The sequence below is a fragment of the Pocillopora damicornis genome, chromosome 13, assembly GCF_964200805.1.
Source record: "Pocillopora damicornis chromosome 13, jaPocDami1.2, whole genome shotgun sequence".
NCBI classification, from domain to species: Eukaryota; Metazoa; Cnidaria; class Anthozoa; order Scleractinia; family Pocilloporidae; genus Pocillopora; species Pocillopora damicornis.
Window position 1 is genome coordinate 12313982 of NC_142682.1, and position 18077 is coordinate 12332058.

The following is an 18077-nucleotide window of genomic DNA, read 5'->3' on the forward strand; positions in this document are numbered from 1 at the left end:
TTTTTTAATGGTTTTTCATATACTTCACCTGTATTTGGTTTTATGCACCAGAATTTGGATCAAGATCTTTTAAGTGTGAATAGAAGTTTGCGAATGCCATTTTATCCTCCGAATTTTTTGGCATTTTCGCCGACAAAACGAACATAGGGACATCATTTCGTCCTGAAATATTGATATAAGCACAGCGAATGATGATGAATATGCACAATACAGCCGGCCAATTATCGACTGTACGTCACAGACAGTACGGAATGTTGTTTGCACGTTCAGCCAGCTAATGAAGAATTAAGAATGTGTAACTGTTTAGTTTCACACAAAGCGCGTTAAATGGAATAGAATGCAATTAAAATGAACGTTATGTACTGTCGTCTTCTTACAAAGGAAATATGATAATAATCAACGTATCTTATTTCTCTTGTGAAGAAAAGGTTGGACCAGTAGAATGCAGAATGAAAAGAATGTAGTCTTTATTTACTACGACAGGATTGTAGAAAAAAGGGGAGAAAGGGAAGCGTTGGTTTTACTTTCTAAGGAAGGGGATAAAAATGAATAGATGGTTACTGTCATCCTCCTGTTCAAGTAGATCACTTCCTAAGGATACAAGTAGCTGCTATTCAATGTAAACCGGAGCATCGAGAGACAATAATCCCAATAGACCCGTGCCTTTCAATTAATTGCCAAAACAATTGGTAAACAATTGTTGGGAATTTTTAATTGAAGTCTGACAGCTTACTAACTGAGTTACTTTTAAAATTAGCGCGGGTAGGGCTGCAAGACGTTTTAAAAATCATTTTCAATGTCGATAATTTTATAAATGAACCTCGTTCTCGGCGATGAAGACCATGGTTTTCTCTGGTCAAGTTTCTCACAGTTTTGTACTGCAATTTTCTTTTTTTTTTTTTAGTAAATTCCCAAAGGATAGAAAGGAAGAGAAATAAATAAATGACAAATTCATCTCAACCTGGCCTAATTGGACGCAAATTGCGTGGATTCTTTGATATCTTCTTCTATTTTGAGGGCACAAGACCAGGCTGCAATGGAGAATATCTCTCAAGCGCCCCGGAAACAGGACCCTCAAAAACTCCCGGCATTTCACAAAAAAAATACACGACTATTCCACTCAGTCTTTATTCAACGACTACTTTTTTATTAAGCTGATGTAATACAAATTCTTGACTTTGGTAATAAATAGTTACTGTTCAACAGGTTTTCCAAAACTGCTCTAATGGTACAAAATTATTATTTACACATTCTACAAATTAGCATTTTGTTTTTTAAGACGGCTTAAAATTGAGCGTCAAAACTAGCTTTGATCGTGAGAAATCATAAAAGAAAACAATGAAGTTATGTTAGGTAGCAATCGTTTGCAAGAAGAAAAAGGTTAAAGAATAGTTTCTTTCACAATTCTTTGAAAAAACGGGGTGCTTACAAAACTAGTTTATTGTTATAATTTGAATGAATTACTGATAATCAATAACTAATAATTGCCAAAGAAACAGTTAGTGATCAAATTACATCGTAATTCTTTTCTCAGGACTTCTTTAATTAAGACAAATCCTTTACATACCTGCGCTATTTTGACCATTCATTGGACCAAGTTCGCATATACGTGTTTTTTTGTTTAAGTTCTCAGTTCCGCTAATTGTTTATTTCAAGCATAAAAACAAACGGGACAAAAACCTTTGGTTACATTTTTTTCAAAAAGGACAATTACTTGAAAAATTCTCAGAAAGTTTCTACGAATGTGAAGAGGATAGATAATTTTCTGGATAGAAACGCGTTCTTTGAAATAGTTAATTAAATTGCTGCTTGAAATGATAAATTTGTGGTAAAAATTTTCCGCATTGCACTTGACAGAACCCTTTGGTAAACAATAGGCCTGCAGGTCATTTGTTGCTGTGCCATTATTGATTCAACATTGATTACTGCTTTCCTTTTATAGAAAACTATCGAAGGGCACAGAAAGCATCAGATTCTTAGATGAGAATGACCGTGAGTTCACAGATTTTCCACAAGTGGAACAGTGAGTGTGTACGAACTTGTGTTAACAGTTTTAGCGGGAATGCTCGTCAACATCATTGGACGAACTCCGCGAAAATAGCATCGAGGCGAATGCAAGATACCGAAACTGCTTACTGAGCGCAATGAAGCTCGACATAGAATATTTTTTTTCAATTATTTCCCTAAAAGTTTGTATTAAGACCTCGAGCGTGTTTTCGAGTTTGTCCTGGAGTCGAAAGGATCTCTAAAACTATTCAAGGCAGTACAAAACGTATCAGAATTTCAAAGTTTGCATGTACGCTAATATTGCCTACGTGTTACTTTTCTTCTGGACTTTTCGCATGAAACAATTGTCTATTGAAGTTACTTTTACCTGCATCACAAAAAGTGCATTATTTTGGAACATACTTAAAGTACAGAAACTACCTTGTACTTTGTGTAAGTTTTTTTGGTTTGCCGAAATTTACTGCTCCCTTAGTAGTCGTAGTAATTTCGATATGCCTGTGTAATTCCATCAATATTCTCTGTAGGGGAAGAACAGTTTCTTCTCTTAGCTTGCCATTGGACAAATGATTCAGCACTCGATTCCAAAGGCGAAGGAAAACGTTTTGACTTCGTGAAGTCGCGAGATTCTAACAAATCCAAAATCAGACAGACGTCACAGAAAAATTACCTTTCGTTTCCTCTTTAGAACCTCCTGGCGGTGCATTACTATTTCCAGTTCTCTCTAAAAGAGATATCAGAGCCTCCACTCTGCTTTCTAGTCTCTGCATATTAGTAGCCATTTCCTCGAAACGTTCCTCAAAGTTCGCTTTTCTCGAAGGCCTAAACTCAGTTTTGCAGTCAGAGCAGGTCGACTTCGCTAAACTTATTTTATGCTGTGGAGCTTCCTCTGTAAAATCCTTCTTGATAATTTCATCCTCCTCCTCATCTTCTTCACTAGTTCTAACATTTTCATTTACATCATCAGGCGATCCCATTTCGATGTTAACTAACTGCGTTACGTTGATAAAACGCCCAATTGTTTCATTGGAGGTGTTATCTTCTATAGAAATACTCTTGTACTTGTTTAAGTCTCCATTGCCGAGCCGCTCTTTCGAACTGTGAGGAGGTTTTTTTTCTAGCAACTTACTGCTTCGAACGCCTAGCATTGGTTTCATTTCAAATTCGTGATCCACCATCAATGAGTTTTTCTTGTGCGTACAAGATGATTTCCTCAACCCTGACCCATTCTTGCCAGCTTCGTAAACGCCTCCATTACCATTTTCATTTGCAACGCCCTGTAAGAAAAAAGACCAGTCATCTTATCAAAATTGCGTTTTAAGAAATATTTCAAAATTATTCGAATCATTAGCGACAATTAAGTAATAAATTTCCCATTAACCACGCTTGGTAGAGAACCTACTGCGAGGATATCGAACTTCCCATCAAGTCCTCGGGCCGATATTTTGTTAGTACGGCCCCCGCGCTTGGCTAGTGAGGGATATGTAGAGCAAATTTCATGGAATAACCAGTGACGGATACAAGGGAAGGGTCCATTAGGTCCAGAACCACCCCCACCCGGGAACGCTCGGGGCCGAACGGGTTGTATACATTTAGTAAATTCCGAGTCGAGTAAAACAAAATAAATCACCTCATCATACAGATCATTTTGATCAGCAGCGTCCATCATTCTCAGTAGCTGAGAGCGTAGGTTAGGATATGACCTCAATATGTCTGCCAGATCTTTAAGCTTTATCACATGACAGTCTACGCATGTTGACGCTCGTAAGGTCACTACAGCCCGTGGACGAGAAGAAATTTGCCTTAAACTGGCACCGTATGCATCTCCTTCTCCTTTAACATCGACAAAAAATAAAAAGGAATTAGAGGACTGTTACTTAACTGTTTAATACGGCCACCTGCATGCTTATCCGCAAAAACGCTTTTGCTCATTTTGGGCAGCAACAGAAGAGATCAATAAAAACATATCTATGTTTGTAACATCAAAATTTCAAAGCAATCTCTCAATCAATCAATCAATCAATCAATCAATCAATCAATCATCAATCAATCGGTTGGTCAGGCGGTCAGTCAGTCAGTCAGTGGGCCAGACAGTAGTTAGTCGGTTGGTAATCATCAAATTATCTAGTCAGTCAGTCAGTCAAAAGGAAGAATGTTTAATATTTATTTACCACGGATATCAATGTTGCGCCGCTGAGCGCTTTCTGCCTTCACTAGCGCCTTATCTTGTCATCTTATCAAGATAGAATACAGCACCAATCTCCTTAAGAATGTAGGAGACAACTGTAACGATACCTACGCTAAAATATTTTCATCCCCTTAAATCAATACATGATTATAAAGCCTTCCATTCCCTGGAAACATTTTTGTCGACTCACGCATTCTTCCACGTGTTTCGCTGTACATCATGATGTCGATTTTCCCCCGCCTGACAAGATGCACAGAGTCGACATCATCACCCTCGTGTAGAATTTGGTGGCCAGGAAGGTGATGATGTCGGTGCATCTTCTTCGAAAGCGCTCTCAAGCAGCCATCTTCGAAATCTCGGAAGAGAAATGAGTGAGACAGAACAGTAAGGTGCATGTGAAGGTGAACTTCGTATTGAAGACCATCCGGAAACTTTTGAAGGACCTGCGTGATAAGTTAAAAAAAAGTACGTTAAATCCCTTGAAACCAACTGCTTTTTTTTAAATTTGGTTCACTCAACGAAAGTAACCTGTGTGACAAGACTGCTTAACTAAATCAGTCGCATTTCGATCGAGTGTCGTAAAAATGAACTCAAAGTACTTCAACCTCCCATTAGAAAACACGAACTGGTTCGCTTACGGTTCCAATGATAAGGGGCCAACTAACGGAAGCGCAGGAAATCGTGAGTGACACTGGGTTGCGAGTTGCAACTAGTCTCAGTTTGGGATCAGAGAGAGTGGCGTGCATTTCCTAAACCAGTCAAAGACCGAAGCAAAGCTGGACCAAAGCAATCCTAGATCACTTTTGGTGCTGAAAACTAATCTTCATCTGTAAAACGCTACTTTCGGCCGTTTTTCTTTCGTTAGTTTATCATTGTCCGGAATCAACGGACAGATATCGCTCACAGGCGCTGGAAACCGGTGACAACAGTGTCCGTGTAAGAGAGCAATGAAAGTAAAATGAACACGTGATACTTACCCTTGCCATGTCTGTTCCTTTGGTTTGAGACCAAGTGTGGCGCGAATAATCCCTGAGCCTTCTAGCCAGCGGATTTTTAATCTTAAAATAGCGAATGAATTCGTTTATCTGCAGAGACTCCTTGCGATATCGAAAGTTACTTGAGTACTGGCCGTGAATGATGGCCGTCACATTTCCAAATATAGCAGCGTGCATCACAGCTGGGGGCAAAAAAAATCGAATTACTGTAAATTGCCTGAAGATTACATGTATCCTTAGACGCAGATTTTGCTAATAACTGTACACAAATGTCGTTGAAATCACGAAACTAAACTCATCGCAAATTGCGATGAACATCTAGGAGGGGGCCAATACCATACCAATTTAAAATGCGTACGGACTTACCACCCATAAGCATACAGCATATCGAGAAAATCCTCTCTCCATCTGTATTTGCTGCCACATTACCAAAACCCACAGTTGTACACAGAGTCATGACGTAATAAAGCGACGTCAGATATCTGGATCGAAGAGAGGGACCGCTGGTCGGATCTCCATCCTCGATCGGTTTCTCCAACTGATAACCCAGAACACTTAGCCAGGACAAGCCGTCGTACGTCACTGCCTCTTGTTGCCCGATTGCATACCAAATGCAGGCTAACCAATGAGCAACCAGCATAAAAAACATGATCATCAAGAACAATAACGACGTCATGTACTCATAGTTTCGATCCAGCTTCCGCGCGGCACGAAACAGCCGTAATAGTCGAGCTGTTTTAAGAAGACTAAACAACATAGTGTTCTGAAAGTAAAAACAGAGCAGATCAACCTTTATCGAAAGTCGACACTTTTCACGATATCATTCGCTTGTGACCAATGGTTCGCATCTACTACTATTTGCTCTCTTAAAGTAAAAACCACTGTCCACTGTTAACCCTTTAATCCCTGAAAGGGATTGGTACCAATTTTCCCCCATCAGTATCACTACTAAAGCAAGCATTGAGGTCATGAGAATAAAGGAAATGATCACCAACTAAAGAAGCTCTTGATTGTTAAACAAATTCTCCTTGCCAGCATATTAAGAAACGTATAGAGTACAGTATGGAGAATATGCATACTGATGTTGGGATGTGAGGGTTTATGAATTTCATTTGGAAAGCCAAATCTATAGGAGCACGAAAATGATTTAAAATAAAGACGAGAATTTTAATAACCGTCTAAAAAAATCAAAGGTTTGGCCGCAACCTAACAAAGTGTAATGAATGCTAACAATGAAGTGCATGATCTCACCACATAAATAACTCGCTTGTTAAAAGATAGTGAGGCCAATTGATCGCCTTAAACTGCGACCTTCGTTAAAATGGTGAATTAACGTGCCGTTAGGGTCGGTATTAAAACAACGTTCAGCCGCTAATCAGCAAAACCATGTGCTAACCATATCTTAAATTTTTCCTTTTCAGGAACAGCGTCTAAGACACTCGTAAAGTCAGCAATGGAAAATTATATCTTTACTTAAAACATCCACTTGTAAATAATATTGAGGTCTGTGGATTGCTTAAAACAGCGACTTTTACCCTTTAACCTCTAAGAGTGACCATCATCCGTTTTCTCCTTACACAATCGCCACTGATTCAAATATCAACGTTATGAATAGGAAGGAATAAACGCCAGGGTAAGTATGTTTTAAATGATCAAATATACTATTCTCCTCACAATTTTCATAGGGAACGTACAGAGAGCGGTGTGGAGAATCTGCACACTGATGTAAGGGTGTACAGGGGTTAACCGGTATGTTTCAGGTCAGTTCTCACCTCCTCTGTCCCAGAGTTAAGGCTGGCCAGTAAGTCCCAAGGGATGGCAGCTACAAAATCTACCACAAAGTAAGTCTTAAAATAATGAACCGCGATCTTCCACGGGTTGGTGATGAGGACTTCTCCTTCCTTGACGTATGTGGTGCGGAAGTTCATGACAATGTCGATCATGAAAAGGAAGTCTATGATCAGATCAGTGTACAGAAGTGGATAAGCCTCAGGGTACCTCTGTCTTAACTTCTCGAAAAAATCTAGTGAGGATCCACCAGCTGCGAATCGATAAAAAAAAGAAAACTGCGATTAGTTTTTAGTTAGTGTGGATCTGAACCAGTGTGTCTTACTTGGCACAAAGTTTATCACACTCCCTTGCCCTAAGAGTTTGGATAGCAATTGATGTATCAAAAATACCTACGTTAATACATAAATAAATAACACATCAAAGGAAATGAATGAAGGAATGAACATATTAGTCGCTCAATTAACGTCAAAGTAGCATCATCATGGCGTCTCAACGTAATAACCATTTACACCCTAACATTAACGTTTATATTCTTCACACTTTCCACTCTCTATATTTTACGGTAATGACAAGAAGAGAATTTTGTTTTTTTTGAAAATCAGGAATTTCTTAACTTAGTGACCATTTTTATCATTCTCATGACCTTTACAATTGATTCAAGAGTGATACTGTGAGGAGAAATTAGCAGCCAATCACTCTTGAGAGTTAAGGGTAAAGGGAGTTATGGCGCTATTCGGTATCATTTCCCTTTCTGAGACACTCAGGCTGCAAATAGCAGTTGAAATAATTATAACAACGTTCATTATCTTCGACCGCTTAAAATGCAAATTTAAATAAACACTAGTTTATGCAAGTAAGGCCAAAAGTCTATCTATTGATCTTCCTTTCAGGTAGTTCTGGCTAATTGAGGTTTGGACACAAAAGAGAGCTAGCCATAGAATCGACATACTGCTGGGAACAGCTGCACTCTAATTTGTCTTATGGTAGTTAAAATGCTAAAGTTCTGTGTGATACAGAATGTTGCGCGTGCCAAAATTAATTTTTTCATTTCTTCTTTTTTCTAAACTCTACCTTTAGCACAACAGCATGAAAAACACCCTAGACTCTAATCGCAAGGCAACTTATGGCTACCGGTAGTTTTTCACATTGTTCGGAGAAATTATGTTTACTTTACATATGGCAGAAGTTGGCGGCATATTTTGCTCCCGCGCATGATCATAATCTTGTTAATTGAATCCGAAAGAAAAAAATCTTCACTTCTTTTGTAAATGGTAGTCCTGAAAATTTAATACAAAACAAGCTTAGCAGAGCATTTTCAATATCTGGTTTGCTTGAAGAATACTTCCGTCAAAAAGACAGTATAATGGACTCGGTTTCAAATGTCCATAAAAAATTGTATTTCAGGCATTTTTGATACAGTGATAAACGTTGATCATCTCTAATTGAACTGACGCCTCCTCCCAATTCGTGACGGGATTAAAGTGTATTCGACGTGAGAAAGCAGTTTTATCACAAAACACAAGAGGTTTCCTCCAGTTGAAAAAATATAGATAACCTCAAGGCCCTCCATAAAGAGATGTTTTAAGTGTTAGCATGCAAAACACAGATATGATGTGAAGGGCCTTCGGGAAAGTTTTTATGAAGATTTTATCATGCCCTGAACATTTCATATTCTCATGCTGTGAGATCCCCCGTGATCTCAGACCTTTTGGCTAATGATCTAGGAAACTATATTTACAAGTATTTGCAAAGCTTTTGCATTTTTTGGCAAATCATTAGCAGATCATATGTAATTTCAAATTGAAAACTATGATTCTAACAGTTCTTCTCTTGGAAAGGAAATTTGTTTTAAACCTCTTCGAGCATTTTCGTTTTTCCTTTTTTTTTCCCCTTTTTTTGGGAAAACATGCAAGCATCCTTGAACCATTAGGCTTGGAACAAAAAAAAAACCCACAATACAGCACCTATAAAGTTTCTAAGAATATAAACTACTGAGTAATGCTCATTTTGCCTGTGGGCTGAACGAAATTGGGCACTAAAAATATAAAACGAGCTTCCAGAAGGATTCAGGGAATAATGGGGAGGAAAAAAACATCAATTTATCTGATGCTGATTCAGAAACAAAATCTCGAACCTTCCAAAGTCTAAATTACAAACTTGGCCAAGATAACAGAGAACTAAAATTCCAAAATTTAAAATTTGAGAAGCGAGATAAAAAATCTCTACTTAAGATTTATCAGGCTAAACTTGTCGCAGCCTGAAGCAAGTTCACTTGATGAAGTTCACTGCAATGGTTTTTCACAACTTCCGAAAAGATAGAGACACACGCAAATTAACTGTTGATAGACTAACAAAGTGTTGACTGACCAGTCAGGGCGTCCTTACCATGGTTTTCGACTTCATCCCGCGCTATTATGAAAGCTGACACAAACGGCACCTCAATAGCAGTGTAAAGCACTAAAATCAAAATCAGCCAATCCCAAGTTATTTTGAATAGTCCATAATGTAGGATGATTCTGTTCCTCATCTGTTCGGGAATTTGGTTTTTGTAGCGTTTGTACTTCGAGCGCCATCTCTTGAACGCCGCCATGATCTGAAAGAATAAAAACAATCAAATGAGGTACTAAAGAGCCAGTGAAACGTTACCAATCTACAGAAATAAGGAGTGGCAGTAAAAATACAAAGAAATCTGTTGAAATGAAAATAGAGTATAGACGAGGCAAAACCGGATAAGAGGCGCAAAACACGCTACACCACGAAAAATTCGCGTTAGTCACGAGGAGGACACCATTATCACGCATGTAAGCTACAATAGAAGCTAAACTATCGAAATAAATGCACATAGCATATGCACATAACCTGCTTCTTAATCACGTACATCTAGCTCTAAGTTTGTCAAAACAAATAAGTTTGCATTTCTTACAGTGTCCTTATCGCTTACCATCACGAAACGATCTCGTTGCTACGCGTGATAAGTAGTCTTACACTTTGAGCTGAAAAAGATCTTAACAACAAACGCGCCAAACTGGCTCAGAGGTTTGTGATAAACAGGTCGCTAAAACCTTGAACGCAGTGGTCGCTTAACCTCATCATCTCCTGGCAAAATTGAACTGTCGATGACCCATCGCTTTCCTTACTAAGTAACATGTTATCTCACATATTATGTTGGCACAGTTGGAGCTGTAGATATGAAGACAATGGAGGAAAGGTTTGAAGCAATAATAAGTTTTGTATCCAAGACGTGAGACAACAAGCAACATCTGTCGCGAGCGCTTGAATAATTGATAACTCTCATTCGAAGTCGATTGTAAAATTATATTTTTGCGTTGGAATCGAGACTGGAAAGAGAATACACGCCCCTGAGTATAAGTCACTTTTTTCCAAAGTAACTAACTACTAGCCGAATCGAACCAAATGGTCGGGCCTCCGGCGAAAACGTAGGTTAGCATGTTTTTGAAGCGACAGTTGTCAAATTTCAACAATATAGTGCTTCACTCATGAAATGAGTATTTTGACTGACACAACGCTAATACGTAATGCTGTTTGCATCTTTCTTAGAAAAGTCTACTTTCGACCGCGATTAGGTGAATAAAAGGATAAACTATCAGGAAACCTCATGTCTTAAACAGCGACAGGTTAACAACGCAAAGCCTTATTTTTTACATTGTTAAGTTAACTGATGAAGTACTAACGTCTGTTGCCACCTCCACTTTGCTATTGCAGCACCAATTTACTTCACCGATCAGGAAAATGTCACTTGATAGAAAACTGAGTTAAAATTCTAATTCTTTCTCGTATCTTTTCAACGCTTTTGCGTAAAGTTGATTCAGCAAGGCAGTGAAACAAAGAATACATAGGCAATTCATCTACAGCGGAAGAAGACTTCCGTTCTGATTTCGCAGTCCAAAAAATTTGGTCATGAAAAATTTGTAACATAATTTTGAAGCCTTTCATTTAGGGAAGGGAGGGGATGTTTGATTCTGTCACAAACGAGAAAACCGACGACATATTTTACCATTATTTAAATGTGACCGCGATAAACTGAATAAAGTAGCAGGTGCTGTAGAGAACAAACAAAAGAATATCTAGTTTCTACGAGTTCGTGCTTCATCAACCTCCTCTTCTCCTTTAATCCTTTTTTTATCGAAGCGCAATTTGTAAGATAAGTTAAGCTTCTATGCGAAAGATCACGTTAACTTTTATCGCAATCTCTTTAGACAGCCTGGACTTAAACTTCGGGGCAATTCTGAAATTAAGAAACCAACCCGCGCCAAGCATTTGCATGTGATATTACCATGATAAACATAAAATAAACTTCAAGACGAAATTGGAGACCATATTTTCTCAAGTAGAGTGCAATTCGTGTGCATAAGAAATCGAAAGCGCTTGAAGTGCACGAGGTACGGTTTGGCTGGTTTAGGCTGAGTGGCGTGTAAACATGAGCCATTCTGAGTGAAAATATAGCTCAACTACATAACAGAACTGCAAAAGAAATACAAACTTAATAAAAGTTTGGCACTTAAAGCTATGAATTATATGAACGCATTGAGCTAGCGAGTAGAATTACTGCCTTGTGTACCATATCATATTGTAGCAAGTGTATCTAAAATTACACATCAAAACAGCATTCGATAGCCTAGTTTTGTCTCAACAAATTTGGACTTCGATAATAATAAGAGATTTCAAAAGTATTTCAGCTCTTACCAAACATGAAATAAAACTTCTGGAAGGAAGGAAAGAAGGCATGGGCAACACAAGGTAAAGATTTAAAATAGCTGGGCTTATTTTTTTAGCCTAACACAGCAAATGACAAACTTCTACCGCCGTTCCTTTTCCACGTCGTGCAGCCTTCACTCGCCAGAAATTGAACGAGGGAGTAATTGCTAACATTGTGAGCCTTTGGGTCGACGAATAAACCTATTTTAGAAGCAATTTAGACACCTGCAAGTCGAAATGCTGACCACAGTACAAGCCCAGAAACCATGTTTACAGTTGCAAAGCTTACGTTTGGGTTATACTCAATCGTAAACCTAACGCCTTAGGCGTTTAAGTTATCAGTTTACAGTTTTTTTTTTTTTGTACAATGCTAACGATTGTCAAACCAGTCAATTAAATGGATGTAAAAACTTTTTAAGTATCCACACAGTGAGATGAGATGACTCACAGATATCTGCTTTATGAATACTACAAACACACATACTTAGTGGTCGAAATAGAAGATTACCAACACAAAAGATTTCTTCAAATGTATTTTGATAAGATAAAAAAACTATCACGACAGTTTCGTATTTGTCGTTCCCTTTCTCACATTCTACTCTTTTTGAAGTCTACTTATAAAGGTTTAACCGTCAAGTTTTGAAAGTTTCATAAAATTCAAGTACGGTATCTCTCTTTATTGATAGGAAGCATTGCTTTTCGTGCGTGTTTTTGCCAATTTCTAAGCATTGAGGTCACCCTCCACAAGAAACTTACTAATTGCGGTTTTGATAGACAGGAAATGTTTCCCAATGGAGACAAAAAGGCTAAGAAAATTTCTAAAGTTTACGTTATAAATCTCATAAACTTCAATGTATTTTTTCCAGACAGAGCCCCTTTCCTCGAGTGTGACGCAAATTCCCCGGAGAGAGAGCTTCCTCCTCGGTAGAAGCTCAGTTCTGGACTCTGGCATGTTATCATGAACGAATTGGCATAGTTTTCTTTACAAGAAAATTAATAATTTTTGTTTCAAATTTAATGAAGACAAGGTCAATGCCAAAGCCTAATGTAACCTAATTACGAGGCTGGGTGGAGCCGCCGTGCAATTCTAACCGCAGTGCATACTTATCACAGAAGAACTGTTTTAGTCCAGAGTAAAAAATGGACAAAGGAAGTATTCAGTTTCGTATAAATTTCTTCTCTTTCGTGATCACAGATATTAATGTTGATTAGTCAGGAATGGCGTCTAATTTTCTTGATAACCATTCTGAGGATGTAGTTGTAAAATTCATGCCCTAATTTTTAAATATTAGCCGCATAACTTGAAGTTTGAAAGAATCAACAGATAAAATTGAATACAATGCAATTACTCGCGCAACTGATTGTCTGGCTATTGTCAATTGATTATTCGACACTACGCATTTGACCCACCTCAGCTATTACATACTGAAGACGCTTAAAAGCGAACGAAATTTAAATGAGGTTTATCAACTTTTGGTTAGACTGAAACTAAAAGAAAAAACTCATTAACCGCAGTACGTCCTTGGCGTCATGGAAATTGCACACATTTCCAAACGGTCCTAGACTGATTACTGCGTCACAGCGGTGAGGTTTCAAATTGAGCTTCGAATTACCAAAACCACAGTTATAACAAGGACCAATGAGAACAAAGGTTGATATCATCAGTAGCCAATAAGAATTCAAAGCAAAACACCGACTCTGATTCACTCTTGCTTATTATGCGTAATTCTCATCGACCGTCTCTCTCTCTCTCTCTCTCTTTCACTCTGATCGACTCTTTTTTTTTAACTCTGCTCAACTAACTATAAACCATACAGCACGACATGCTTCTATATTAGCTAATTGATAGGCATTAGTGGGCATGCTGGCCAACTAGCCTTGGAGGATCGAGCATTTGTTGTCAGAACAATGAACAATCCAAAGACTTTCAAAAGGAATCTTGAAATTGAACATCAACCAACTTGATGTTTCCAATCAAACAATTTACCCTTGAGTGTCATATCCAAAACAAGTTCTTTAGAGTGAATCTAAGGCAAGGTCAGACGACAAACTAAGCACGTCCAATTATGAAATATGGAGGAGATAGATTACCCAATTACTTCGGATTTTGAATCTTGACTAAATGTAAACTTAAAAAATAATTGATTGAAATGATAACTAACTAAATTTTGCACAATAAAATAAAACAAACTTCTCACAAAAAGGTCTTTGTTTTTAATTATTACAACTTTTTTCGCATTTGAGATAAATTGTCTGTAAAATCTTTGAACAGATACGTATCATGGCTATTGCAAGAAATGAGAAGGCCCTATCAAGCTTAGGGAAGAACTGAAGGCCATTGAATACAATTATGTTCATCCTTTGACAGGTTTCTTTTCTGTTATTAGCTTTCGCAATACATATGGATACGAATAACAATATTTAGGCAAATCGGGTCTACCAATCAAAACAGTCCCCGCAAAGCTTCCTTTTTATTAAGTGCCCTACAACAAAAGCGTGGAAAGATCAAATTAGGGGTTTATTCTCGCAGCCAATAACAGCAAGAAACACCCGGCGGAAAAGCGGAAATCGAACATCGCAGAGAAGTTCAAAATTATAATCAGGGCAGAGTATTGAAAGCCTTAACAACGATCGACTTTTTTATTGTGCTGTCTTGATATTGATATCACATTAAACCAACCAAAAACGTGAGCTAAAAAAGCCTAGAAAGAAAAAAAAATTAAAAAAAGAAACGCCACAGCCACTAAGAGTTTTAATCTTATGGTCGAGCCACTTAATCTTTTGTGCGGTTTAGTCACATCTACTTTGACAGACGTCTTTTAATTCCAAAAACTTTTCTGAGAAAAGTGTTAAGCGCTTATCTAGCGTCATTCTTACTCCACAAACATCGTAATTTTGGTACAGGCTAAAACACCTCCTCAACTTTAAATCCATACTTAGAACCACAAAAATGTTCTTGCAATAACATGCACCAGTCTTCAGGACGAAAGGCTGACAAACATTACTCCCAACGAAGATGAATTTTGAAAACAAACGCGATGAAACCGCACTCAATCATAACACTCTCGACAAACAGCTGGTCTCATGAAGTTATTAAATTTTAGAAGGGTGATTAAAATATTTTTACAGAGTTTAAAATTGAAACCAACGTTCATCTTGCGAGTATGATGAAGAAAAAATAATTCCGCTGTCATAGTCTGCTTTAATGGGCACAAGATGTTTAAAAAAATCTTTGATAAATAAAACGTGATATGTTCAACTGAGGTGCTGAAGTGATGAAATGAATAATCAACAAGACTCAAAAATGCGCTCTTCGTATTCTTGGCATGAAGTGATCGTCATACAGTTACTTCCCCTCTTGAAAATAGTACATACAAAATTACTTGGCTAACCTGAAGACATTAGTGCTATACAACGCACTAAGAGGGCGGTTGCTACACGTTTACGAGACGGCGTCAAACATCTAATTTTAAGCTGCATCTCTAAATAACTGATACCTAAGGTAACACGGAATCTGATCATGACCGATGGCAGATTCATGAGATATCTTGGCATTCTAGGGCTAATACATGAATAGCATTTGACCAGTGTATAATAAAAGGTTCTACTGAAATTACAGACGTGGTAATGATGTAAAATGAAACTTATTACACTTCTTACACACGCTTCCATTATGCATATTTAGTGCACTAACAAATTTATTACGTTGAAATATCTTGTCGCGCGTATTTCCAACGTGTATTTTGCGTTTCAGGGAGGAAAAAACATTTTGCTTTGGTACTGGACCAAAATAAAATGATTTAATCGACGGTAAGCGGAAATCATTGACACCCTTTTCTGTTTTCCACTGAATCAATATTATAAGCATGATTAAAAAATTGATTTACATTATACCTTTCACTTATTTCCCCTTTCTCCTCTGCTGGTCAAGATATTCACATTATATGCACGTATAAAAAAGCTTTGATTGTGAATAGAGTATTCCTTGACGAAACTGATATCTCTCAGTGGACATGACGATGCAAAAGCGATCTTGCCCAAAAGCTGAATCCAAAACAATTGTATTATTTTATTTTTTAATAGTCCCAGATCTATCATAGAAGTATTCATGTCTCCGGACGAACAGGTGTCGATAACAAAATGCTAGAGGCATGTCTTTATAAGAGTTCACAAATTTGCATATCAAATGATCAAAAGAACTTATTCGATTCTCCTACACGTTCAACGATACTATTTTAGCCTTGGTAAATATTGACGACAACCATGTTATTACAACAACACAACGGTTTAAGGGAAGCATTCGTTTGAAAACGTAATGTGAACTTGTTGCAAAACAAAAAAAAAAACGCATGGTAGAATATTCATTCGCTCCCACAAGGGTACACAAAATATTATCACTGGATTTTTCCTTTCCACAGCACTTAAGAAAACTTTGAAAAAGGAAAAACCTTTAATACGTTGGGAATTATTCAAATAAACGAAACCACACATATAATTAAGATGGGAGTACTGGAGAGTCCCAATAATTCGAAGCAAATGTCCTTGCCTCATTTTGAGAACTTGAAGCGGACTTCCTGTTTGGATGCGATTGATTCAAATGTTGAACTTTTCGTAAACTTAAAACAAAACAAAGTAAAACCTAGAAACGCATTGCAGGGGAAATTTGTGCGGTCGATTAGCCTATCTAAATTGATGGATTTTTTGCTGAAAAGCTGACCACACTCTAAAAGTAGCATAATTAAATAATGTTAAAGAAGCAGTAAGATTTATATTAAAAACAATATACGACAAAGCATCACGGGAAAATTACTGAAACTGCGTATATGCCAATGAACACAAATCACTTAGTATCAAGGAAACACTTTGCCAACGACAATTGTTGCAAATACAGCGGGCCTAATCTAAAAGAAGCTCGGCCAAGATTTCATTAGTTGTAGACTGTAGATTGTGGAAAGTAGTTACCATCGACCAAACTGTGCGCTTTTCGAGGCAAATGGGAAAAATACAAGAACAGCTGAAAATATTGTGGTAAGTAGACAGTTGCACGACCCGACCCACAAGAGATCCATTGTGACAGACGTCTAGAATTTATGCAGATCGCTTAAATCAGCCATATTTATTTTGATCATATGTACTTAAATTAACGGAATAAATTTTGCCGTGGGAACAAAATGGCTCTTATCTATCTGTATACTTTTCATTTAAGACCTGTGGACGTTTTTGTTCTTGCCACTCGAACATAAAAGTCGCATCTTATCGCCATCATGTGATATCCTCTATATACCATACAAGTGAACATTAGTTTTCGCGCGCGCTGATTGGCAAGTTCTGAGGTGAATAGCAAGTACTATTCACCTCAGAGAAGCCGAAGAGACACAATTCCGCGTTAAGAATGTAACTTCCGACCATTTTCCGGTATAACGAGAAAACTACACTAATTTTTTGCTATCCGTGTGGTATATACCAAAACAGTTATGATAATGATGATAATTTAGGGTTGAATATGATCACAATAACAAGCGTTAAAATATCGCATGAAAGCGGGGGCATTTCTTTTTTTTTTAATGGAAGGCTGCTGTTTTTACGTTTTCGCAAGAATACGAGCAGAAGGCGGGTGAAATTTGAAAATCCGTCAAAATATTTCAAGCACTAGTTAAGGTTACTTCCCTTCGCGGGTGTCCTTTGGGAAAAATTCGTACGCGCGCTAGTTTCACTAAAATTCTGGCAAACTATATATCAGAAGAAAGCTTAATACATACCGATTACGATAAAAATATAACTTAGCGACTTCTCTTTTAAGGAATTGTCAGGAGCTGGTAAGGCGTAAAACGATCGAGGCTTCTTCCATTGAATTTATCGGGTATCGCAGGCTGCGAGCAAAATGGCTGCACAATCTCATTCACAAGACATCAATCAACAAAAATGTGTCGGGCTTTTTCGGTATTCTGATTGGTTGTGTAGATATCGGCAACTAAAGTTGGAGTAGCTAAAAATATACGAGTCACGTTGCGTAAATGGACGCCACGGGACAAATGTTTCAAATATCAAAATTTCTCGACACACTTTCGTTTGTCATTGTTCCTAGGATGTTTTGGCGAAATTTGACGAAAATCGGTCTAATCTATATACCTTATAAATTCACTCAAAGTGGCTGTATTTATCCCAAAATCAAACGCGAGATTTTAGCTCATAAAGGTTCGCAAACAACTCGCGCCACGCCAGGAGATTATCTCACCTCCTGAAACCGCAAACCAATAGGACAACGGGACCTCCTAACGTCAATGACGATGGATCAAGATTGCCCGAGAAAAGAAACCCCTTGCAGACACGTTTTTTTTTAATCTCAATCGCTCCGTGGAGCGTTGAGGAGGACGACACAATGA

At 37.8% G+C, this 18077-nt stretch overlaps 1 protein-coding gene across 15 annotated transcripts in view; it reads right to left on the reverse strand.

Annotated features, from left to right (window-relative positions):
- Positions 1–1114: 1114 nt before the first annotated feature.
- The window catches only part of LOC113684397 (voltage-gated inwardly rectifying potassium channel KCNH6), a 34301-nt gene continuing 17338 nt past the window's right edge, over positions 1115–18077 (reverse strand). For 11 of the 15 annotated variants that reach the window (XM_089191908.1, XM_089191906.1, XM_089191911.1 and 8 more), the window contains 7 exons: positions 9364–9571; positions 6960–7228; positions 5554–5950; positions 5170–5369; positions 4383–4635; positions 3635–3837; positions 1115–3281 (listed from right to left, as the gene is read on the reverse strand). In XM_089191908.1, the coding sequence (XP_089048034.1) occupies positions 2649–3281; positions 3635–3837; positions 4383–4635; positions 5170–5369; positions 5554–5950; positions 6960–7228; positions 9364–9571 (2163 nt within the window). In that variant the 3' untranslated portion in view covers positions 1115–2648. Of the gene's footprint in view, positions 3282–3634; positions 3838–4382; positions 4636–5169; positions 5370–5553; positions 5951–6959; positions 7229–9363; positions 9572–9919; positions 10465–11682; positions 12003–15588; positions 15758–17453; positions 17589–18077 lie in introns of those variants that run through there. The other 4 variants (XM_089191912.1, XM_027202144.2, XM_027201870.2 and 1 more) reach the window with 4 other exon arrangements.